Source organism: Heterodontus francisci, chromosome 15 (genome assembly GCF_036365525.1).
Source record: "Heterodontus francisci isolate sHetFra1 chromosome 15, sHetFra1.hap1, whole genome shotgun sequence".
Classification (NCBI taxonomy): Eukaryota; Metazoa; Chordata; class Chondrichthyes; order Heterodontiformes; family Heterodontidae; genus Heterodontus; species Heterodontus francisci.
Window position 1 is genome coordinate 78,438,437 of NC_090385.1, and position 26,618 is coordinate 78,465,054.

The following is a 26,618-nucleotide window of genomic DNA, read 5'->3' on the forward strand; positions in this document are numbered from 1 at the left end:
CTGTACACAGATTCTGTTTGCGGACAATGAAAAGGTGGACATAAAAGATCTGATGGAACTATTTTGAAGAGCAGCAGGGGAGTTGCCCCAGTGCCCTGCCCAATATTTACCCTTCAACCACCATCATTTAAAAAAAAGGCTACTTGTTCATTATCATCTCTTTATGGGATCGTGCTTATGCAAATTGGCTGCTGTGTTTTCTACATTACAACAGTAACCTCAAAAGTACTTCATTGACTAAAGAGTGCTTTGGGGCATCCTGAGGTTGTGAAAAGCACTATATAAATGCAGGTCTTTCTACACATCCCTGGCAAGTTAGAGGAAAATCAGATTTCCCATTCCTGATCAGTATCAGCGACTGCTGCTTGAAACTGTGCATGGGCAAGAATACAAGCAGGCTCAGCTGCGATGCACTCCACAGTCAAACAGCCATTCACTGACCAAGCGTACATATGACAACTGACCTCAGCAGCCATTTATCTGTGGACTGCTAGCCCCCAAGTAATCGTACCCTAGCCCTCTCATTGAGAGGATGAGAGAAGTATGGGGGTGGAGGGGGAAATGTTAAAACCACTAGATGCTTTTTTGAAAGTTAAATTATATGCAACTCAGACTGAGATTTTGATTGCAAGTGATCTCCTGGATTAGTTTTAATCGCCTCAGGGGGCTGGAGAGGAATTTTCCAGGGTAATTTTGTTCCCTTATACACCCCTGGGTGTTTCTCCCCTCTTCCAGGAAATTACATGGCTGTGGGGGTGGGGTAGGCAGGTGGGGACTGCTTGTTCCTGATGCTCTCCTATTATGAGTGTGGGACAGTACTGACAGCTAGTTGCTCTTTCCCTGTCCATCATTTTTGCACATTTGTATCAATTAAACAGCAGCAGTACCTTACAAAACAAGACAGGGTGCGTGTAACTGAGCAACAGTCACAGAGCCTGTGATTTTTTTTTAAAATAATCTTTGCTCAAAAGGATTGCTGCTACACTGGGTAATCCTGAAAACCAAATGGTTTTGATCACTAGATCATAATGCCAAAGCTATCAGTGGGGTGTAAGCCCTCCACCCCCCTAGACACACAGTTCTGGCATAATAAATCACAAAAAGGGAATGTCCAAAAGGCAAAGCATGATGCTTATTAAATTGATTTTAAAATCTATTGCTTCAAGCTGCTGAAACAATTAGCATGAGGTCGAAAGAATGACTTTATATCAATTATAAACCGTCTTGGACCACAAGCATTTCTCCTAGTAAGTTAAAACTCATTTTCAAACCCCATCACTGGATTTGTGCTAACATCCAAATCGGCTACTTGGCTCAACAGACATTTCTCAGATTAAATAAGAGGCATGTTCTCATTCAAAGGGAAATTCATCGTCTAAGTATGGCAACATACATCATAAGGCCAAGTTTACGCTTTAGAGGAACATAAAAAATGATCGATTAATGGAAGTGGAATGGTCAATACTCCATAATTCATAAATATATGAAATTACACCTGATAAGTTTTCATCTTTTTACAGTAGACTGTGAAGGCCCAGTATAAAAATGATTGTTAGCCCCTGAACAAAAAATTGCAACAGCTCTTGGACTCAGTGCATTTTCCGACTGTAATTTTCCAAACTGGACAGAGAGCGACAATCCACCTCAACAGCTGCTTTTAAACAAAGTGATTTGCTCTGTTCCCGATTGCCAATACAAGCAAAGGCATGATCAAAGCCTCTGCTTACTTCCGTGTTTATAAGGCTGCCTGAAACTGCAAGATTCCCCCAGTCTCCGATTTCATTATGAATCATCGGAAGAATTTCAGGTGAATTTGCCGCAGAGACCAGTTGCCTGCATTGTCCTCAAACTGTCTCAGGCGGTCTATGTACAATTCCAATCTCCATCTCACCCCGCCCCTCACTAAACTCGTTCAAACAAACTTTCTGAAAGTTTTGCGATCCGTCCTGAACTTTCTGGCTGACAGGGGCGAGGATCGCCCCCACTCCCCCACTCGCTTACCTGCCCGGATCAATAAATCCAAGGGGGTTTTTATCTCCTGGTAAACGGGAAAGGCCATGGAGAAATCCGCTAGTTTCCCTGCCGGTGCCACGTCTGCTTTAAAAGGCTGGGGAGCCGCTTCCCCTCCTCGGGCAGGGACCGGGGCTCGAATAGGGGTTGGGGCTGCTCGATCCCCTGCAGCCAGGGAGAAAGTGTCTACTTTCCCGGCTAGATTCCCCCCCGTCTCCTCTTTTCCCAAACCGGAAGTGCTCGATTGAAGTGGGACCGAAACAAACTTCATCCCAAACTTTCAGCTTCTTCCGGGATAGGACGGCAAGGCGCAGGCGCGGCGCGGCGCACACACCCCCCACCCCCAACCCCAACCTTACCCACCCTCCCCCAACACCCTCACACACCCCCCCCCCCCAACCTCCTCACACACCCACCCTACCCACCCTCTCCCCCCTTCACACCCACCCCAACACCCCCCACCTTATCCACCTTCACACCCGCCCCCAACACCCCCCACCCCCCCTTCACACCCACCCCAACACCCCCCACCTTATCACCTGCCCCCACCCCCTTCACACCCGCCCCCAACACCCCCCCACCCCAACACCCCCCACGTTATCCACCTTCACACCTGCCCCCAACCCCCCCTTACCCACCTTCACGCCCACCCCTCCTTCATACCCACCCCCAACCCCCCCCACCTTCATACCCACCCCCAACCCCCCACCTTACCCACCCCCAACACCCCCCACCTTACCCACCTTCACACCCACCACCAACACCCCCCAACCCACCCCCAACACCCCCCACCAACACCCACCCCCAACCGCGCCTCCCCCGGCCTTCACACACACACCCTCCCCCGACCTTCACACACACACACACCCTCTACCATTTCACCCCTCTCCACCTTGACCTCACTCCCCCACCTTGCCTTCCCAGGGCCTGCATCCAATTTTCAGCCTTTGCAACTGACTAAGAAACTGCAAATAACTTTCCCCGCCAAAGCACTCTCCAATTATATACAATGTGTGGCATAGCTGAACAGGAATTCCAGTGTTCAGTCAATATTAATACTGATAGCATCTAAAAATAATCTGTCTTGGCCTCATTCTAGCAGTGCAGAATTGCTGTAGAATTAAATTGTATTTGCTGTCAGAAACAGGCCATTCAGCCTAACTGGTCTCTACCAGTGGTTTATGCTCCACACATGCCTCCTCCCACTACACTTCATCTAACACTCTCAGCACATTAGATTGATCTTACATAGGAAGTAGGGACAGGGGCAACCAAACCCTTAAGGCAGTGAGATTTTAGAATTCTCTCAACAATGGGTATGGCCCAGCATGATAACAACAGTAACAGAAACAAGGCAGCAAAGTAGCTAATCTATCATGCTATGCACCAGTAATAGGATGCTTTTACGCTGTTTAGTTCAATCAAGGCTTTGCACTAGCTCCCCACATTTACAGTTAAAATTGGTTCTCTTAACCTCAAGGCAGTGAAATCCTACAGCAAGTTTGTTGTGGGTCTTTTAGGAGTACCAACACAGAAATCTGGCACACAGACATCACTCTTCCACAATCTGAGCTAAACAAACACCAACATACCCACAGATGGGGGTAGATGGTTTGTGGTGCTGATGGTGTTGGGCTGGATTTTACCTTAGGCCGACGGGAATTCGCCACCGATGTAAAAGTCGGTGGCAAACCCGCTTCCGGCTAGCCTGGGGATCCGTCCTGTGTTTTACGGGTCCCCGGGCTTTAATTGTCCCGGGCGGGACTTCCACCCACTTGCTGTGAGAAACAGGCCATTCACCCACTGAGAACGGTGGCCACTGCTGGGACTGCAGCCCAGCCGATGACATGGAGCCTGGAGACGAGGTAAGTTGGGCTTGCCTCACCAGGAGGATCGGTCCTTCCCTGGTGAGGTTGAAGTGGTTGTTTGAGGAGGGGGGGGGGGCTCTCAATCGAGCATCCTGTGTGGCCTGCCATAGTCCCCCCCTCCCCGGGGTGCAGAAAGGCCGGCAGCTATCGCTTGGTGGCCTTTCACATCCCCAGCACCCCCTGCTTGCCACAGGTAAAATACCCATGGAGGCGGGCAAGGGCCCTTAAGGGACCTGATTGGCCTCGGGCAAGTGGGCCGTTTCCCCCGTCCCCACCCCCTGCCCAACCGCCTTATAGTTGACCGGTGGCGGGAGTGGGCGGGTAGGCCTCCCAGAGCCTCCCGCTCAACTTTACGCCGCCCCCACGCCACCATCCGACCGGCTGGGGTGGCGTAAAATTCAGCCATAGTGTCTATTCTGTTCCACTTTAAAATGATCTCAATAAAGACTTAGATATTCATCCCGTGCCATTAAAATTTATTCCCTGCTGCTCTGTAAAATACAATTACAACCATAGTACTACACTACCCATTAACATTGACATAATAACACCCTGACCTTTGTATAAATTCTAATAAACTTGACATGATAATATTTCTCTAATGAAAAGGAACTGGAAGCAGATTTTGTTCAAGACGCCCTTGATATAATGTGCTGTTTGAGGTGCACCATTTGAATGAGGAAGAGAAAGAATTGGCTGACCCACTGGAAACAAGAATCTCCAATTCTTGTGTGTTTCTTCACGCATCTCAGGCTTTTCTGACTACAATAATTCAGAATCCCACAGATAAAGCAGGCATGGGGCTGACCTCTCACACAGTGCCAAGTGCCAGAACAAATTTAGATTGCTTGTTTAACAAGCAATTTTGGGGTGGGCAAAGAATCAAATCCAGAGAGAGAAGGGGGTGGGCGTGGGGAAATGGACAACTCGCATTGTGACATTGGGTACAAATAATTTCAACAGTTGGAAAATTGCCTACCAAAGGACTTTTTTTGTCTGTGGTGAACATTGCAAGATGCTGCAAATTTATCAAAGTCACCAGCAGTATTCATCAACAATTTCACCAATCTCTGTTCACCAATTGTGAATATGTGGTCCATTTGACCCACTGACCATACAGTATTCCTCTGTGAACACAATTATATTTAGAGTCAGAGAGAGAGATAAAGCACTGAAACAGGCCCTTTGACCCACTGAGTCTGTGCCAACCATCAACCACCCATTTATACTAATCCTACATTAATCCCATATTCCCTACCACATCCCCACCTTCCCTCAATTCTCCTACCACCTACCTACACTAGGGGCAATTTACAATGGCCAATTTACCTATCAACCGGCAAGTCTTTGACTGTGGGAGGAAACACACAAACTCCGCACAGGCAGTACCCAGAACCGAACCCGGGTTGCTGGAGCTGTGAGGCTGCGGTGCTAACCACTGCGCCGTCCGAGATATCTTTGCACAGAAAGACTGTTCTTCTAGTCTCTAGAAACAAAACAAAGTCAGAAGGGAAAATAAACTTTACATAGACACTTGTATTTATTATTGCTTGATGAACATATATAATTTAAAAAATCAATTAATCACACCTCATTGGCAAGGATGCAGAACTGTTTTACGGGAACAATTATGTCTCTCTACAGAAAAGGCAGAGTTTCAAATGTGGACTGGAACTACTTTATGCAGAGTATGGTGAATGTATAATGCAGGCATCGGGGACTGCTGGGGCTGGATTTTCAATCAGGGGTTGGGAACCGGAAATGGGAGCTGGTTCTAGGTCCCGACCCCACACAGCCTGCTTTAAGCACGCCCACTGGGATTTTCAAATCCTCAACCAATTAAAGGCCCGGAAGCGGGCTTGCCATCCAATCAGGGATGGCAGGCATGCTCCCGACACTCCAATGGGAGGTTGTCCAGCACTCGGTGATCGAGGTGGGAGCTGCCAATCTGAAGATGGAGAGGGGGGGGGGGCGGAAAAAGGCCAGCTAAGTTTTATTTGCAAGTTTTAAAAAGCCACAGCTATTTGACTGTGATTCTGAAGGTGGAACCCCTCTAATGGCCGCAGCTGTGGCCTGGTGACTCTTATGGGTCTGGGGGTCTTGCATGTGATCCATTGTGCCCCTTCCACCCCTCCCCACCCAGCTCCCACCCTGAGCCCACCACGTTGGCCTGAACATGGGCTGCTCACATCGCCGATTGGAAATTCCAATCAGCACGGGAACAGGGTCTTAATAGGCCCCATAATTGTCACTAATTGGCCTCAATTGGCTGCCCGCCAGGAAGCAGTGGGCAGACGATCCGAGCCCAATCAGCCCTCATTTAAACAGCTTGTGGTCAGGATCGTGGTGGCGAACCAGCACAGAGGCCAGCGGTGCCAAATTCCGTGCCTGCCCGCCTCCGATCTGGACCCTGATCAGAATTAAAAATCCAGCCACTGATATCAGCAAATTCAAGAAAGTGCTGGACATGCACCTTGTGAAAAATCTGATAGAGTAAAATTTTGCATTTATATTGTTCATTCCACGCCCTCAGGAAATCCTGAAGCCCTTCATAGCTAATGGATTACTTTTGAAGGGTAGTCAATGTTGGTTTGTAGAGAAATGTGGCAGCCAATCTGCACACAGCAAGGGCCTCAACATAGCAGTGAGGTGAATGACTGGTTAAGCTGTCTTGTTTGTGTTGGCTGAGGAATGAATGTTATCTGGGAGAACTCCCTACTCATCTTCAAAAAGGTACAGTGGGATCTTTTAATCTACCCCAAGAAGCAGATGACGCCTTGGTTGAACTTCTCATTTAAAAGATGGCACCTCCAACAAAGTGCAACTCCTTCAGTAGCACTCTAAGTGTCAGTCTATATTATGCTCTAAGTCTTAGGGCTGAATTTTCAGGGTCTGCCAAGGTCGGGAATGGAGGTGGACAGAGCCCGAAAATACCAGTGCCAGACAGTGTGCCAGTTCCCTGACCATGTTCCCGGCATTTGCCATTTTTGCCAAGGCAGGCTCAGTCTGACATGGCTACCCGTCCCAATGAGTAGGACAGCCAATTAGGCTCATTAAAAGCCTTGTTAACCATATGTTACAGGCACTCCATGCCTGCCTGCCTGGGTGCGTACAAAGGCCTGGGTGCAAAGGCCTCCCTCTAGGGGGCTTTCCCCCCTGCCATGTTTTTATTATAAGATTTTTATAAAGTTGGTGAGAGGGTGCCTCCATGTTGAAGCGCCCTCAGTTACTTACCCTCTCCTGTAGCTCCTCTCAAGCTGGAAGGCTCTAATTGGCCTCTGCTCACCTTAGTTGGACAGGGAACCTGTCTCCATGTCAATTAAGGGGGAACCCCGGTCAAAATTCCAAAGAGTGACTGTTTCTGCTCCCCCCCACCCCCTCACTGGGGGCAGGTTCACGACCCAGAAACAGTCCCGATTCCTGTTTCCTGCCCCCATGAAAATTCAGCCTTTAGAGTGGGGCTTGAACCTACATGTTTCTGACTCAGATAGGTATGAAATGAATTATGCAATGAGATTGCTTGCACACTGGTACCAGCCAGATGGGTCACAATGGTCTCTTTCTGGTCTTGTACATTCCCCTATATTGCCAAATGATGAGCAATTGCTCAGTTATAAAGTTTATCGGAGGTATTTAAGTCTACGGCATTCCCTCATGTTGAATTCCTGCTATGGCTCGCTAATATCTACTATACTTCTAGCTCTGACCCAAATGGCCACATTCATCCATTCTGTAACACAGGCTCCTTCCTAGCAGAGTGGTGTGGGGAACATGTCAGATCCCTATCATCAGTTACACAGACGGAGAGAGACACTACAGTCGACAAGAATAACTTGTCACTCAAAACACGTTAAACAACCTATTTACACAATCTAATCTATATATACAACCTAAAACAGCCTAGCCTACTAAACACATACAAGCTACATAAGTAACAACCAAGGAAGTAATAGTCAACAAAGAAAGAACTTGCATTTATATAGCACCTTTCATGACATCACGACATCGCAAAGCAATTTATAGCCAATTAAGTACTTTTGATGTGTAGTCATTGTTGCTATGTAGGTAAATGCAGCAGCCAATTTGTACACAGCAAGCTCCCACAAACAGCAATGAGGTACATAACCAGATAATCTGTATTAGTGATGTTGGTTGAGGGATAGATGTTGGCCAGGACACCATGAGAACTCCTTTGCTCTTCTTGGAATAGTGCCGAGGGATCTTTTACATCCACCTGAAAGGTTTAATGTCTCATCCAAAAGATGGCACCTTTGAATGCAGCACTCCCTCACTACTGCACTTTTTTTTGATTAAGAAAAATTCTTACAGGTACTCTCCCCGATGGCTCGGTGTCAAATCCATTGCGTGATGTGGTAGGACACTATACAGACTAGATCGAGGGTCCAGATTTGACCTCTTGTCAAGACTGAATTAACGAATCTCAGCTTGGTTGGCATTGGGTTTGGAACTTGAGTTGCTTTCAATATAACCAGACAGTTAACAAGGGCTTGTGGACTCCCAGGATTCCCACTCTCAATTATGAAGTAACTTCTGCTGGAAAGCATGTGTGCATTTCCATGTTAATAGTTGGATGAAGACTGGATCAAGCCCATCAAAACTTACTGCCCATGCTTGCTCCTGAAGAATGCTCCCTGATTGAAGCACAGGAGGGCTGCTAGCACCCAATAAGCTATATAAGTGCATGAGTCACTACCTTCAGCGGGAGAGAAGAATGTGTCAGATGGGGGGAGGGGAGAAGGAACTGAATAGTTAGTAGGGCTACTTTTTTTATTGTCAGTAAATGTACCATTTAAAAAACACAATTAATTTTTTAAGCCAGTTAGTGCTGGCACTTCACAATTCTTCTCTTCCTGCACTGGCTCTTGAAAACATGGGTTATCTCAATAAGCTGCACTTTGTCTTCATCAACCTGTGCAGTCAGCTGCGGTAAGAGAGCAGCAGCCAAAACACTTCTCCTGATTGATTATATGACAGAGCACTAAGGCTGATCTTTCTATGATCTGATGTGAACCAATAGTTGAATTGGTTGTATTTAACACACTATAATGGTTCTGCTTTTTTTTTCCATCTGATGTTATTAAATACCTCACTAACCACATGCACACGCGTGCACACACACCCACACAACCAGACAGACAGACACAGACAGGCATATTTCTTCAATTAGAAGTCTAGGCTGCAGCCTCCTGTTAACAACACAAGTGGTCCAGGGTGACATTCCCTCTAGTTTCCCCTTCCTCCCTTTTGATGCCTGACCTCTGGCCCATGGAGCTGATCGAGATTAAGAATTTGCTGTATGAACAATCACTAAATTCAAGTCTCAGAATCCAGATATACCTGTGCTTTGTGTGGGGACACACAAGTATACAGAAATAATGGGGCCAGTTACAAAAGTCCGGTTGGTGTCCTGGCACAAGTTTCACTCCACAGTGCCCAAGACAAAGCAATAAGAATGATTTACTTTTATGATGACATGACAGAATCAGCCATGTGACCAGCTTCTTTTGGCTATAATCCAGAACCCATGGTGATTGCCAGTGTACATATAGACTGAATCCAGTGCTTGGGATTTAATTTCTATAGATTGCATTGTATTTGCAATCACACTTTCATTTTAACTTGATTGTGAAAGCACCTGCGCCATACTGACTGCAGCAGTTCAAGGATGAAAGTTAAGATTTTCAAGTGGGGAAGCACTTAATTGGCATGGAGACGGGTTTACTGTTCAATATGGGCAGCAGACAGGCTCTCGAAGCTGGAGGGTCAATCAGAGGCCTTCCAGCCTCAGTGAAGCATCCGACTGCAGTACAAACTGGGAGAGTGCTTCAACAAGAAGGTGCCTCTCAGCCACTTCTTAAAAAATTTAATAAAACAAAAACAAAAAGCAGTTAGGCCACCACTGTAGCAGGCAGTGCTCTACAAGGTGGTCTTTGGCTGTACCCCTACTCAGGCAGGCAGGGAGGGCCTGTAGGCCTGCCAGGAGCACTAGCACCCCAGCCTACCAGTGGGTGTCCACCTCCAGGCAGTTGATCTGCCCCCTATCATGTCAGGAAACTGGAGGTCAACTAGAAAATCCATTTAATAAGGCTCTTAGTGAGCTGAATTGCCTGCCCATCTTGTAGGGGTGGGCAGCCTTCCCAGGCCCCAAACCTGTCTCCTCCAAAATGGCACCTGGAACAGTGTTCTGTAAATGACACGCTGCCTGGCACTGGTATTTTCACCCCCCAATCGCTCCATTCTCACCTCTGGGGGGAGGCCCCAAAAATTTAGCCCTCTGATCAGATTCCTGCAGAAATTGATTCACTTATGTGAAAACTAAAGGTTGCTGCATCTGGCAGATGAAAAAGACAACTAAGCACAAACTCTTGGCTGACACTTCAGGACAGTACTGACAAGATCTGCACTATCAAAGATGCTGCCATTTGGATGAAACATTAAACCCAGGCCCTATATGCCTGCTCGGGTAAATGTAAAAGATGCCATGGTGCTACTTGAAGCCTCAACCAACATCACTAAAAATCAGATTATTTGGTTATTTATCTCATTGCTGTTTGTGGGATCTTTCTGTGTGGAATTTGGCTGCTGTATTTTCTACATTACAACAGGGACTATGCATCAGAAGTACTTCTTTGGCTGTGAAGCTTTAGGACATCCAAGGTTGAGATAGGCGCTACATAAAAACAAGTCCTTTCCTTTTCTTTAACATAGTCAACTATTGACGAGTTTAACCTTTGACCTGTGCAAAGGTATAATCCTATACTCCGAGCAGCAGGATGCAATGCCTCATGCTAGGGCAAGATAATTCCTTACAAAGTCTAACTTAGCATTTCAAAAGGATTAAAATGCATACTAACAACTATAAATCCCGTAAAAGATGACAAACAACTTCATAAAAGCTGACAACTCAAAAATAAAAGCCTCTTGGATAGGTTTTATAACTTAAAAAGACAAGGTGTTAGATGAAGTGTTCAGTGGGACACATGTTAGTCATAACTTAAGCTGTTGTATTCTAACTTTCATAGCAGAAAAAATACCTAAGTACGCAAGAGTGTTCAGCAAGTGAGGAATTAATAAATTAATGAAAGGGGATATGAATTGACGCCACATGACTTATTATCCGTTGGGATCTGGGGGTCATTCCTTCCTGTCCCCCTGCCAGGCAATTGCATTTTTTTTTACACTTTATTTGATGCATATTTTAAGCTTGTTTTATTCTACCTTCAAGCCAAAAATAATTTCTCCTGGAAGGGATATCATATTTTAATTTGAAAATAAAAGTAGTTGTAAGGACCTCAAATGCACCTTTACATCATTTCGTTTCTTTTGTTTAAAATCTAACCTCAGCTACACTGGGGATGAATTCCTGTGAAACCTCCTCCTGCTTATCCACTGCAAATTTGGCAGAAGAGCTGTGGAAAGCCCCCAAAAAAACTGCATAAATGGCTTTTCTACCAAATTTACGGAGATTAAAGGGGAGAACCTCCCAAGAAATCCACCCCCATCATGTTCATTAGTGGCCTGACACTATGTAACACCATGCATCTACAATAATCACAACATTCGCAAAACAAAACTGATTCAATAGCGCACCTGTCCTGTCCCCAGAGCCCATGATAACCCAGAATCGGCTGCGGGATTGCTTGGATTTAGAGTGTGCCAATTTAGCTATTTTAAATTAACTTTTTTCCATTTTTATGTCGTTTCAGACGAGGGGGGAGAAAAGGAGAGTCAAATAATCAAAACAAAACTTTGGAGCAGAGTTTTGAAGAAGTCACATGGAAAAATTAATTGGCCTTTTTCTCCAAAACCATTTCTTGCCCACTGGACATATTTATGCAACAGATGAATTTTAAAATGCACAGACACAACACTAAAAACAAGTCGTTAAAGTAAAAATTTAAGGAAACTTTTGCTGAACATAGGAGGTACAATCCCCTAATTACCAAAGCTTTCAATCTTCCTCTGTAATACTCTATGAAGTCACCTTGCTGGGCTACATAGGCACTTTTATTTCACTGCAAAGTGGAAACTGCTTTACTACAACATTAAAGGAACAGAACAGCTGCAAATTAACTTCAATTCACCTAGATAGTGTACACGAGGCAAGAAAAGTGCGAGTTATAAGTTTAGGGTCCTGTCTTAAATACTTTCTCAGGTTCAGTGGCATCAGTCTGTTCTGTAAATGGATCCCATGCCTCTTTAAATACCAGAGTAGACTCACACTGTATACCCAATATCTACTGACAATGTAACCATTGGGATGGTTCAATGCAACCCCCTTGACTTACAAACCGAATATTGTGTTTTTCGCATTAATCCAAGCGTTAACACATGGTACATGAAGAGATGCTTCCTCATATCATTCCTAAATTTGCCTTGCACAATTTGTACTCATATGCAGCACCATATATTCATGCTTTACCCAAGGCTCGAAGCAAAGTTACTTTGGGCTTTCCTCATACAGTCTCCACCATTTACAGTGGGCATGTTGGTGTTAAGGTGATTTGTCCATTATTGGCAGTGGAGGTTACAACAAAGCAATGGCAGGAAGGCAGAGGTGTGACTAACTATATATGTTCCAGGCTGCAGGCCTGCAATTTCTCTCTTCCTGAGTTCACGCGCCTTAGGACCATTAAAAATCTACTTGATTAGATCTATAGCTGGATCTGACTGAAAGGAAACAAAATTTTATGAAACCAAATGGGAGTAAGGAAAACAATTTGCCATACTCTTCCCAAAATTGCCAGTGTGTTTAACATGTTTTAAACACTGCCTTTGTAATCAAATTCAATGGAAAGCACAAACAGTCAAAGCCATTTTCCCGATATAGTTGGCCGATAGACATGGACAGTGTAAGTGGTGGAGATTGGATTTCAATCCTCCAGTACCAAGGGGGAGATTTTTAACATTCTGATGCGCTGGGAGTATTTGGGGGGCGGGGGCAGTATGTAGCAAATGGGAAGCACAGAAGTTTAGGTTTCCCTGCTTGCTGTGGAGATTTAACTCCACTGACTGTGGCTTTCATTACCGTCAGGCTTCCTGCAAGAAAGTTACCCAGATTGACAGGCCTGGCTTGCAGTTGAACAGGGAGCACTCTGGAGGAGGCCGCAGGACCAAGTAGGTCCAAACCCTAGCACAAGGTGAGGGAGGTCAGATTCCAAGTTGGGAGTGGGGGGGTCGCAGCCCGGATCTCAGGGGTCGGGGTGGAGTGGGTCACAGGAAACCCAGCCGGCCACAGTTAAACCTGAAACGCAAATACAATAGAGAAAAATAAATAAATATTTATACAGTGCCTTTCCCGGCCATAGGACGTCCCAAAGTACTTTAAAGCCAATGAAGTGCTTCTGAAGTGTAGACACTGTTTTAACGTAGGAAACCGGGCTGCTAATTTGCACATAGCAAGCTCCTACAAACAGTTATGAAATAATGAACAGTTAATTTTTTTTTTTTAAGTGTTGTTGGTGGAAAGGTAAATAATGGCCAAGACCACAGAGAAGAACTCCCATATAATTCTTCAAAATAGGTCCGTGGGATCCTTTACACGCACCTAAGAGAGCAGACAGGGGCCTCGGTTTAATGTCTTTTCTGAAAGGCAGCACCTCAGCCGATGTGGCACTGCCACATTGCTGGCACTGGAGTGTCAGCCTGGATTATATGCTGATGTCCATGTGCTAGAGTGGGACTTGAACACACAACATTTTCATTCAGAGGCGACAGTGCTACCACTGAGTTGAGGCTAACATGTAACAAAAAGGGAAAGAGGCAGGAATTAAAAACTCACCTTCTCCAGCTGGCTACGAATTGCCATAAATTACCTTCCAAGTGATGCACTGCAGCCCATTCCAAATATAAAGCAAACTAGTACTACTAGAGCACCCCAACAAGATACACACCTGAAAGACCAATGTTGTCCTCTATTATTTGTTCTTCAACAACATCCAAAGACGTATCGCCCATCATCCTGGTGGTAACCTCATCACAATCCAGGCTAGAATAGAACAAGTCTGTGTTCGGCACTTGTTCTACTATTACAGCAGGAAACGACAAAGAGTCTTCAAGCTAAGATAAATAAAGAAAAACAAGAGACAGACAATCAACAGGTTTAAAGGGAAAGCAGCAGAAAACATACAGCGAAGAAACAGCTGCTGCTCCCACAAAGTTCAACATGTTCGGAGTTCACCTGCTTGCAATGCATCCTAAACCAAGAATATCACATTATTTTTAAAGCTGTAGCTTGCAGTATTAAGGTTTCAACATTTTTCAAAAGATGCCCAACCTGAAAAAAGTCAGTTTGAATTCCACTCCACCCTTTAACACACAACCTTGTTGTAACAAAACGTTCATCGCTATTAAAAGCAATTACTTAATTGTGAGGTGCAACATCAAAACATGCCACTTAATACTGACGCAAAGATGGCTTTATTTTCCACGTGGTGACGAAGGGCAGCTACATAAATGACTGCAACACATCAAGACGCCCCCATACAATTAACAGATCTCAAAATACATGCAAGGTGTCAATTCCAGAAGGTGTCACCTCACATTATTTTAAGCAGGTTTTGGGGTTAGCTATAGACGACTTCAAAATTTTAAAAGAAACTGCAAGTTTACTTGATCTGTTCTCAAAAGAAAACCACAGCCACTTTACTCAGAATATCTGATTGCCACTCATTGACCAATGTTCTAATTCTTATTGCATCTTTTTTTTTGACTATTCTGGGACATTCATTGTTGACCTTCCAGTCTGGGTCTTGTTGGCCTGAGGCCTGCAGCCACTACCTTTTGTACTTTTTATGTTTTTGCATTTTACTTCTGCCTTGCTTTCGATTTTTTTTTTAAACCTGTCGTGAATTTTTAAATGATGCTTTGCAAACTATCACATTATTTTTAAAGCTGTAGCTTGCAGTATTAAGGTTTCAACATTTTTCAAAAGATGCCCAACCTGAAAAAAGTAAGTTTGAATTCCACTCCACCCTTTAACACACAACTTTGTGGTAACAAAATATTAATCGCTATTAAAAGCAATTACTTAATTGTGAGGTGCAACATCGAAATGAAGTGTGATTGATTAATTACTTGACTTAATCAGAGCACAATTATGTAATCAATGGCAGTCAATAGTATGAATTTGTTTCTCCCCAACAAAAACTTTTTCCTTTTGTTTTTATGCTGGTCATACCAGGCCATGCACGACTGTTATTTTGTCTAACTACTGTTTTCTCTTAAAAATAACAGTTGTTTCCTATTATTTAAAGAGAAGTCAGTTCTTACGGTATTCGATGACCCATGAACAAGAAGCCAGGACAATGGATAACCTTGCACATGGAGTGGTCCACTACGGTGTGAAGTCAGAAGATGGAGTTTAATTGATGGACAGTATAACCTAATTGATGGCAAGTGAGAGACACCAACAAAGGATGTGTAAACAGTGCAAACAGCCTCATAATGCCTCTGAGAGGAATTTGATAAGGATTCATGGTTGTCAGACTCTTGTTTTGAGAAAGTCTGATGGAGGCCTTGGAAAGCTGGAATGGAGCCAGAAATTGGACTTAAAGGGGCACAGCATTCAATGTTGGGGGCTGCAGCCGAAGCGGACTAGTCATCCACTGAAGACTATGGAGGAAGGGACGTTGATGGAGTGACTGACTGGACAGTCCACCCTGGTGCAAGGTTCTCCGAAAGCTGGGTGATGTATGTACCAAGGGGGAACGGTATCATTTTAGGGAGCTGTCGTGAACAGACTAATTTGGGGTTATAGCAGTGTGCTATAAGTTTTTATGTCTTTTTTCTGTACTCTTTTGCTTCCTTTCTTTTAATAAAGTTATTTTTCTTTCCTTTTTTATTAATAATTGTTTCATAATTACTTAAAATTACTATTTTAACACATTATTTGGTGTTGGGTCACTCATTCCTGTTACCTCTAATGTACTGCTCCAAACCTAAGTGAGACTCTGCAGGGGACTCTCTCGCCCGACAGTATGAGGTCGTGCATCAAAGCACCAGATAGGTTGCATTATCAATGAACATTGACTGGTATACTAAAGTCTCATATCTTAAATATGATGAAAGAAAAGATTTGCATTTATATATCAGCTTTCATGACCTCAGGACATTCCAAAGTACTTTACAGCCAACTAAGTTTTTTTTTTGAAGTAAAGTCACTGTTGTAATGTAAGCAGCCAATTTGCACACAGCAAGGTCCAAAAAAGATGTAATAATTTCAGATAATCTGTTTTTGAAGGATAAATCTTGGCCAGGATAACTGGAAAACACCCCTCCTCTTCTCTGTAATAATGCCATGGGATCTTTTACATCTACCCGAGAGGGCAGGCCTAATTTCACTAAGTAGTATTCTACCTAAAACTAACACCTCACTGCTTCAATCCAAGGGAATATCAGAATGACCAAGGAACACAGCTATGTGGTGCACATCAGCCTGTTGACAATCTTGTGGCCAGTAGGCACCATTCCCTAAGCACCAACCTTGATCAACACAAAAGGAAAAGCAATAATAAAAAATTTTCACTTTTCTTGCTGCAACATTTCTGTCTTCCTCTGTTTCATCAACCTGTTCCTTCTAAGCTTTTTAACATGATGCTTCTTCTCCTTCCTGTGTTGAAATTAAGACTCATAACAGTCTCTTACAGTAACTCATTTTTCCCCATCATGTCAAAACTGTGAAACTGTTCAGCCATTTAAAACTCAAGCTTGGTGTTACTGGATCTACCTCCAGCTCTCTCTTTTTTCTAAAATGCTTTCCTGCTCTATGGGCTTCCCCCTTGATTTCTCAATAATCGTTTTAATAAATGAGGCTCCCCTCAGGGTCAGTCAGATGTAGATCAAAAGTTAAACCTTAAGGAAACTTTACTTAACTAATATTTGTTCATTAAATATACAGACCATTTCTAACTTCTGAAAGTAGAGCATTAAAACAACCTGGGCTTGTTTTTCCATATGATATAAATAAATGGAAAAAAAAATCATTAGAAACAGCACATGTACTATGAACACGACATGGTTAAGGTTTTGTGGGGATGAGTATAGGTGTCAGACAGTAATTTAAAAAGTAAATTCATGTCACACACACATAACCTACTTACAAAAATAGGCAGTAAAAATCCACTGGATGCTATTGATGCTCTTCATATGAGAGCAGTTTAAATTCAGCCTGACTGCAGGTTGACAGTGCCTTCTTTCTGATGCCTGTAGGGGCCCTATGTGAAATAGGTTTCTAGGTACCCAGAGCACAAAGCTGCCCTTAATGTGGTAGTAAATTGGCAATTTCATTCGGAAAGGCCACAGGATGGCTGATGTAGACAATGAAAATGCTCATACTGGTGCTTTTCCGAGGTTAGAACAGACAGAAGGGAGTTGCACACAACCAATTAACCCCATGCTACACTTAACCTGGAAGTACTTGCTGCTGGCCATGATTCCCATGACATGAAAGTGTTCCATTTCCCAAAACCACATTTGATAACCACAAAAAAAATTAAGAAAAAAAAATTTTAAAAACACTAAAGTGTGGAATTATAGAAAAAAATCATTTCAACTCAAATTTCAGTGGAATGAGCTAATACAAAGATGAGCACTGGAGTACTTAACATTTAAAGAGTTAAAAAGAAATCCTGTAACAAGAAAGAATTCAGTTTATAGATTTTATTGGAAGGCTGGTAAAACAAAAAGGAATATTTTATCAAATATTGAAGATGTGCTGAAAAGTTCTTGGTTATGTTGCATTTTTGTAAATAGGCTCCCTATTGCTGCACATCTGGGTACTTTTATCATTAAAGCTGCTTGTTCAGTCTGGGTAAGACTGACATCAATCCATAAGGTTTATTCTCCTTATTCCAGTGGTAGAATAGTAAATCACCATTCCAAACTAGAGAAGCCCTAAATGGAAAGGTGCCCTCAATTTGCCTTGGAGGTACACATAGTTCTGATAAAGGGGCAAGATAGCACAATGCCCAGAAGGGGGCAGCAGACATCTGTCAAACTCGGGCCCAGTCTGAGCACAAGTTTCAATCAACTTTATTGACAAACTGACTGTTGTTCTCCTGATCTCCCACCTTCCGGTGGGAGGTATCTTAGAAGGTGCTGTAAAGAACCCATAGTTGTAACATTTTATGTAATTTTGCCTCTTCAAACTCACTATAAGCAATATGATAAATGTACCCTTGTTCACTTGTTTTGAAAATAAACAAAAAGCAAAACCTATTTAAATCTCTGATGATACATAGAGATGTTCACGAGGTTCAAGAAGAACATTTTCACACTGTATTTTAATATTTCTGAGTAGCCTTCCTATAAGTGGATGTAGCCAGCACAGTGAGTAGGTGTTGTAAGTCAAACAGTGCCAAACGGATCATTAGAAGCTATCCCATCAATTTGTGTACGCGTTGACAGCAGCAACTCAGTATTCTGCTGCTACAGTGCCCCAGTCTGGCCCATTCACCGTAAAGGATTGCTCTCTTATTTTTCAATTTATTTTCCCAGTTGAAGACAAATTTATAAGTAATAATTTTACTGTCATATTAGTTTTGCCAGCAGTAGGATCAGAGTACTGAAGGGATTGACTCAAGTGCTAAAGACCAACCGTTCAAAAAGTATTCCTTTATTGACCAGGATTTCTATTTGGTGTTGTGTGTTAATATATTTGAAAGTATGGAAGCTGGGCCAGGAAACTACAACCAAGCCCAAACCAATAGTCTGGCTCTGGATCAAAGCAATGGTCTAGGGCAAGGAGGACACAGGCTAGTTTCATGAGATTGTGCTTCTAATATTACACTCCAATTTTATAGCTATTTTCTCCATTCATCAATTCTCTTCTCCCCAACAACATACCATTTCTATTTGTTTACTTGGCAGAACAACTAACCAACTAACTCCCAATACTTTTCCAGCGACTAGGGGTTACTTCAGAGTGGGCAAATTTAACCTTTAGAAATATTGGAACAGGAGTAGAATCTTCAGCACCTCAAGCTATTCTCGAGGTTCCTATTGCTTTGGATTGCACCTGCTGTCCTTGTCCTTCTAGGTGATAGCACTCGCAGTTTTGCCAAATAAGTCATCGTGGGTTGCTGCAGTGCATTCTGTAGCTCGTACACTGCAGTCACAGTGAACCAGTGGTGGATCTTTAGCCTAGTGGATAAAGTGCTGATAAGTGGACTTCTTCCTGGATGGTGTCAAGCTTCTTGAATACAGTTGCACCTACACCTGTCCTGGCAAGTGGTGAGTATGCCATCACACTCCTGCCTTGTGCCTTGTACATGGTGGAGAGGCGTAGTGGAGTCAGGAAGTGAGGTGAACTAAATTGGATTGTGATTTAAACTCTACACTGGAACATCGTTTTCCAGTCTATTGATCAGTACAACTTTGATTAATTCTTCACTTCATCTGATACTATCTCCCATCTCTGCTGCACAATGTTCCCTGATTTTTAAGCACAATGGGCATTTTTAGTCTATTGACACACTATATTAATGCAAATGGTGGTTGTTGTTGGATGGATATCACCGAGCAGCTACAGAGCATTCTGGAGGGCGAGGGTGCACAGCTAGAGGTCGCGGTCTACATTGGTACCAACAATATAGGAAGAAAGAGGGATGAGGTTCTGTAGGCCGAGTTTAGGGAGTTAGGAAAGAGGCAAGCAGAACCTCAACGATAGTAATCTCTGGATTACTCCCAAGGCCACATGCTAGTGAGTATAGAAATAGGAGAATGCACCAGATAAATGCGTGGCTCGAGAGATGGTGTAGGAGGGAGGGCTTCAGATTTCTGGGGCATTGCGACCGGTTCTGGGGAAGATGGGACCTATACAAGTCAGACGGTCTACACCTGAACAGGACTGGGACAAATATCCTTGCAGGAAGGTTTGCTAGTGCTTTTGGGGATGGTTTAAACTAGTTTGGCAGCGGGATGGGAACCTGAGGGCAGTTTCAGATAAGACAATTTCAGGGCAGGGAACGGGTGGTAGAAAATTAGTGAGTGACTCTGAAAGACGGAAGAAGCAAAGGTTAAAAAGTGTGCAGCACAGGAATTTGGCAGTGTTAAAAGGTATTTATTTAAGTGCAAGGAGTATAGTAAATAAAGCCGATGAGCTGAGAGCACAGATAGACACATGGCAACACGATATCATTGCCATAACGGAAAATTGGCTTAAAGAGGGGCAAGAATGGCAGCTCAGCATCCCTGGATATAGTGTTTTCAGGTGGGATAGAGAGGGGGGGATAAAAAAGGAGGGGGAGGAGCATCATTGGTTAAGGAATCAGTAACAGCTGTGAGGAGGGATGGTATGCTAAATGAATCATCAAATGAGGCCGTATGAGTGGAGATCAGAAATAAAAAAGGGGCCACACTACTAGCAGTGTATTATAGACCCCAAAACAGTGAGAGGGAGATAGAAAAAAAATATGTAGGCAAATATCTAAGTGCAAAAACTATAGGGCAATAATAGTTGGAGATTTCAACTACCCCAATATCAACTGGGATACAAACAGCGTGAAGGACACAGAGGGCACACAATTTTTGAACCTCATTCAAGAGAACTTTTTTAGCCAGCATGTAACAAGCCCAACGAGAGGGGGCACAATTCTAGATTTAGTCTTTGGTAATGAAGCTGGGCAAGTGGATGAAGTAGGAGTAGGTGACCATTTTGGAGATAGTGACCATAATACAGTTAGTTTTAGCATAATCATCGAAAAGGACAAAGATAAAACAGGAGTAAAAGTTCTAAATTGGGGGAAGGCAAATTTTATGAAACCGAGAGGTGATCTGGCGGAAGTAGACTAGATACAGCTACTTGAAGGAAAACCAGTGGCAAACCAGTGGGAGGCAATCAAAAGCAAGATTCTACAGGCACAATGTAAGCATGTCCCCACACAGATAAAGGGTGGCGCTGCCAAATCTAGATCCCTCTGGTTATCTAGAAGCTTACAGGGTAAGTTAAAGCAGAAAAAGAAAGCTAACGGCAATCACAAAAAACTACATACTTTAGAAAGCCTAGGAGTACAGAATGTGCAGGGGTGAAGTAAAAAAGGAAATTAGAAAAGCAAAGAGAGGACATGAAAAATTATTGGCAAGTAAAATCAAGGAAAACCCAAAGATGTTTTATCAGTACATTAAGAGCAAGAGGATAACTAAGGAAAGGGTAGGGTCTATCAGAGATGTACAAGGGAACTTATGTAAGGATGCAGAAGATGTGGGCAGGGTTCTTAATGAATTTTTTGTGTCTGTCTTCACAAAGGAGAGGGATGATGCAGACATTGTAGTAAAAGAGGAGTGTGAAATATTAGATATGATGAGCATAATGAATGAGGAAGTACTAGAGGATCTGACATCCTTCAAAGTGAATAAACCACCAGGGCCGGATGGATTGCATCCCAGGTTGTTAAAGGAAGCCAGGGAGGAAATAGTGGATGCGCTGAAGATCATCTTCAAATCCAGGTGCCAAAGGATTGGAGGTCTGCGAACAGTATACCATTGTTTAAAAAGGATGCGAGGGATAGGCCGATAATTATTAACATAGGCCAAATAATTACAGGCCGGTCAGTCTGACCTCGGTGGTGGGTAAATTATTAGAAACAATTCTGAAGGACAGGATAAACTGCCACTTAGAAAAGCATGGACTGATCAGGGATAGTCAGCATGGATTTGTTAAGGGAAGGTCGTGTCTTACTAACTTGATTGAGTTTTTTGAGGAAGTAACAAGGAGGATTGATGAGGGTAGTGCAGTGGATGTGGTCTACATGGATTTTAGTAAGGCATTTGACAAGGTCCCACATGGCAGACTGGTCAGAAAAATCAAAGCCCATGGGATACAGGGGAATCTGGCCAGTTGGATTCAAAATTGGCTCAGTAACAGGAAGCAAAGGGTAGCATTTCCCTGGCAGATAAGATAAAGGAGAATCCTAAAAGATTCTATAAGTATATTAAAAGTAATGGGGTAGCGAGGGAGAGAGTAGGTCCCCTTAAGAATCAGTGTGGCAATCTATGTGTGGAGCCACAGGAAATGGGCGAGGTCTTAAATGAATACTTCTCATCTGTATTTACTGTGGAGAAGCTCATGGAAGCTAGTGAGTTCAAGGGTAGGAACACCGATATCTTGGAGCATATCAACATTACAAAGGAGGAGGTGTTGGAGGTTTGAAGTGCATTAAGGTGGATAAATCCCCAGGACCTGACCAGGTGTATCCTAGGATGCTATGGGAAGCAAGGGAGGAGATTGCTGGGGCCCTGGCAGAGATTTTTGTATCATCGTTAGCCATGGGTGAGGTACCGTAAGACTGGAGGATAGCTAATGTTGTGCCTTTATTTAAGCAGGGCAGCAGGGATAAGCCAGGGAACTACAGGCCGGTGAGCCTTATATCAGTGGTGGGAAATTTATTGGAAGGGATTCTGAGAGACAGGATTTATATGCATCTGGAAAGGCATGATCTGATTAGGGATAGTCAGCATGGCTTTGTGTGTGGGAAATCAGGTCTCACGAATTTGATTGAGTTTTTCGAGGAGGTGACCAAGAGGATTGATGAGGGCAGGGCGATGGATGTTGTCAATATGGACTTTAGCAAGGCCTTTGACAAGGTCCCGCATGGTAGGCTGGTCCAGAAGGTTCGAACACATGGGATCCAGGGTGAGCTAGCAAATTGGATTCAAAACTGGCTTGGTGATAGGAGGCAGAGGGTGGTAGTGGAGAGTTGTTTTTCAAATTGGAGGCCGGTAACCAGTGGTGTGCTGCAGGGATCGGTGCTGGGCTCTCTGTTGTTTGTCATATATATTAATGAATTGGATGTGAATGTAAGGGACATGATTAGTAAGTTTGCAGATGACACCAAAATCGGTGGTATAGTGGACAGTGAAGAAGGTTGTCTAAGGTTACAACAGGATATAGATCAACAGGGAAAGTGGGCAAGGGAGTGGCAAATGGAATTTAATGCAGACAAGTGTGAAGTGATGCATTTTGGGAAGTTAAACCAGGGCAGGACATATACAGTGAATGGCAGGGCCCTGGGGAGTGTTGTTGAGCAGAGAGACCTTGGGGTGCAAGTACATAGTTCCCTGAAAGTGGCAACACAGGTAGACAGGGTGGTGAAGAAGGTGTATGGCATGCTTGCCTTCATCGGTCGAGGCATTCAGTACAAGATTTGGGACGTCATGTTAGAGTTGTACATAATGTTGGTTAGGCCACATTTGGAGTACTGTGTGCTGTTCTTGTCACCACACTACAGGAAAGATGTGATTAAGCTAGACAGGGTGCAGAAAAGATTCACAAGGATGTTGCCTGGTTTGGAGGGCTTGAGTTATCAAGAGAGATTGGATAGGCTGGGTCTGTTTTCCCTTGAGAGAAGGAGGCTGAGAGGGGACATGATAGAGTTATATAAAATTATGAGAGGCATAGATAGCCAGAGTCTGTTTCCCGTGGTAGGGGTGATTAAAACTAGAGGGCATAGATTTAAGGTGAGAGGGAGGAGGTTTAAAGGGGATCAAAGGGGTAAATTTTTCACACAAAGAATAGTGGGTATCTGGAATGTGCTGCCTGAGGAGGTGGTGGAGGCAGGAACAGTAGCGACATTGAAGAGGCATCTGGACAGGTACTTGAATGAGCATGGCATAGAGGGACATGGAATTAATGCAGGCAGGTGGGATTAGTATAGATAGGCATTATGGTCGGCATGGACGCGGTGGGCCGAAGGGCCTGTTTCTATGTTGTACGACTATGACTCCAGTAGTCGATGGATGTTTTTGCAAATGGAAAGCGATTTCCAGTGGTGTTCCACAGTGCTGATCGTTGGGTCCCTTGCTGTTTGTGGTATATATTAATGATTTGGACTTAAATGTGGGAGGTATGATTGGGAAATTTGCTGATGACACAAAAATTGGCCGTGTAGTTGATAGTGAAGAGGATAGCTGTAGCTTCAAAATAATATCAATGGCTTGGTTGGAGTGGGTGGAAAAGTGACAAATGGAATTCAATCTGGTGAAGTGTGAGGCAATGCATTTGAGGAGGACAACAAAGCGAGGGAATACACAATAAATGGGAGAATATTGAGATGGGTAGAAGGAGTGAGACACCTTGGAGTGCATGTCCACAGGTCCCTGAAGGTGACAGGACAGGTCGATAGATTGGTGAAGAAAGCATATGGAATGCTTTCCTTTATTGGCTGATGTATAGAATACAAAAGCAGGGATGTAATGCTGGAACTGTATAAAGCACTGGTTAGGCCACAGCTGGAGTACTGCGTACAGCTCTGGTCACCACATTACAGAAAGGACATAATCGCTCTGGAGAGAGTACAGAGGAGATATACAAGAATGTTGCCGGGGTTTGAAAGTTGCAGCTATTAGGAAAAATTAGATTGTCTAGGGTTGTTTTCCTTAGAACAGAGGAGGCTGAGGGGTGATTTAATTGAGGTGTACAAAATTATGAGGGGCCTAGATAGAGTAGACAGGAAGGACCTGTTTCCCCTAGTGAAGAGGTCAATTATCAGGGGGTACAGATTTAAGGTGATTGGTAGAAGGATTAGAGGGGACATAAGGAAAAACTTATTCACCCGGAGGGTGATGGGTGTCTGGAATTCACTACCAGGAATGTATTGGAGGCAGAAACCCTCAACTCATTTAAAAAGGTACCTGGACATACTCCTGAAGTGCTGTAACCGGCAAGATTATGTACCAGGTGCTGGAAGATAGGATTAGATTGGGCGGCAAGATTTTTCGGCCGGCGTGTACACGATGGGTTGAATGGCCTCCTTCTGCGCTGTAATTTTTCTATGGTTCTATGGTTGACAACCACCATTACAAGGAAGATGAGAATAGTGAAGCAGATCTACAGAGTGTGAAGTAAAGTTCTAGATCCTCAAATCAAATGCCAAGGCTATGCTGAACCAGACAAGGATAAAGCTGAATTGTACAATATGAGGCCAGCATGCAAGTATCTGCACTGTTCAAATCATGCATTTATCCCACTTTAAAATCTCAGTTAAACATTGTGGAAAACGTGGATACAGCCCAGCTGAAGGTGGCTCATGAAAAAAACCTGCATCTTCATAGTCAATTCGCTCATTCATTCACTTGTATTTTCTGTGTCCCACCCACACATTGTAAAGACTTTGGTTAACTTGACCCAACCATTCTACAGATCATAACACCACCCTTTCCTGTCCCAAATTCATTCCCTTTCAGATAATCAAGCCGAACATAGAAAAGTACAGAGGACAATCAGAAAAGGAAATAAGAGAGACAAAGATAGTGTATGAGAATAGGTTAACGAGTAACATAAAAGGAAATCCAAAGTCTTTTATAAACATATAAATAGAAAGAGTGTAATCAATGGAAGGATGGAACCGATTAGAGAACAAAAGGTTATCTTTTTGCGGAGGCAGACGTACTAAATGAGTACTTCACATCTATCTTCACGAAAGTAGCAAATGCCACCAATATCATAGTACAAGAGCAGGTCACAGAGAAATTGGATCGGGTAATAATAAAGAGGAGATACTTAGAAGTTTGGCAACACTCAAAATATAAAAATCACTCAATCTGGATGTAATGCATCCTAGGTTGCTGAGGGAAACAAGGGTGGAAATTGCAGAAGCTCTGGCCACAATCTTCCAATCCTCCTTGAATATGAGGGTGGTGCAAGAGGACTGGACAGCTGCAAACAATACATCGCTGTTTGAAAACAAGGGGAGAGAAAAAACCGACAACTATGGATCAATCAGCCTAACGCAGGTGGTGGGGAAAACTTTAGATACAATAATCTGGGACAAAATGAATGCGACTTGGGAAAATATAGGTTAATAAATGAAAGCTAGCACAAATTTGTTCAAGGCAAATTGTGCTTGGCTAACATGATTGAGTTATTTGATGAAGTAACGGAGAGGGTTGATGAAGGCAGTTCGGTTGTTGTTGTGCATACAGACTTTCAAGAGGTGTTTGATAAAGTTCCACATAATGGCAAAATTAAAGCCCAAGGCATTAGATGACACAAAACTTTGAAATGTAGTAAACAGTGGAGGGGGACAGTAACAGATTTCAGGAGGACGGACTGGTGAAACAGGCAAACACATAGCAGATGAAATTTACTGCAGAGAAGGGATACATTTTGGCAGGAAGAATAAGGAAATGCAATATAAACGAAATGGTACAATTTTAAAGGGGGTGCAATAAAAGAGACCTGGGGATTATAGTACGCAAATCTTTGACGGTGGCAGGACAAGTTGTGAAGGTTGTGACAAGGCATATGGGATCCTTGGCTTTATTAATAGAGGCAGAGGGCTGGATTTTACCTCAGGCGGATGGGAATTCGCCACCGACATAAAAGTCGGTGGCGAACCAGCTTCCTCCTAGCTTTAATTGTCCCAAGGCGGGACTTCCACCCACTTGAGGGAGGAGGTCCCGCCTCAGTGAGCTGCCAGCCAATCAGCGGGCCGGCAGCTCTTAGTCCCATCAGCGCCGCTGGGAGCAGTGTCCACTGCTGGGACTGCAGTATAGCCGACACCATGGAGCCTAGAGATGAAGTAAGTTGGGCTTGCCTCACCGGGGGATCGGTCCTTTCCTGGTGAGAGGGTGGGTTGGGAGGTGGGGGCGGCCCTCAATTGGGCACTCTGGGCCCGACTGCCATGACCACGCCCCCGCCAAGGCGCAGAAAGGCCAGCAGCTATCGCTGGGCGGCCTTTCACGTCCCCAGCACACCAGCTTGCCACGGGTAAAATACCTGTG

At 43.8% G+C, this 26,618-nt stretch overlaps 1 protein-coding gene across 14 annotated transcripts in view; it reads right to left on the reverse strand.

Moving 5' to 3' along the window:
* Window positions 1-26,618, reverse strand: part of elf1 (E74-like ETS transcription factor 1) — a 280,446-nt gene that overhangs the window by 18,249 nt on the left and 235,579 nt on the right. For 13 of the 14 annotated variants that reach the window (XM_068047711.1, XM_068047709.1, XM_068047704.1 and 10 more), the window contains one exon: window positions 13,793-13,958. In XM_068047711.1, the coding sequence (XP_067903812.1) occupies window positions 13,793-13,958 (166 nt within the window). Of the gene's footprint in view, window positions 1-2,001; window positions 2,277-13,792; window positions 13,959-26,618 lie in introns of those variants that run through there. The other variant, XM_068047716.1, reaches the window with a different exon arrangement.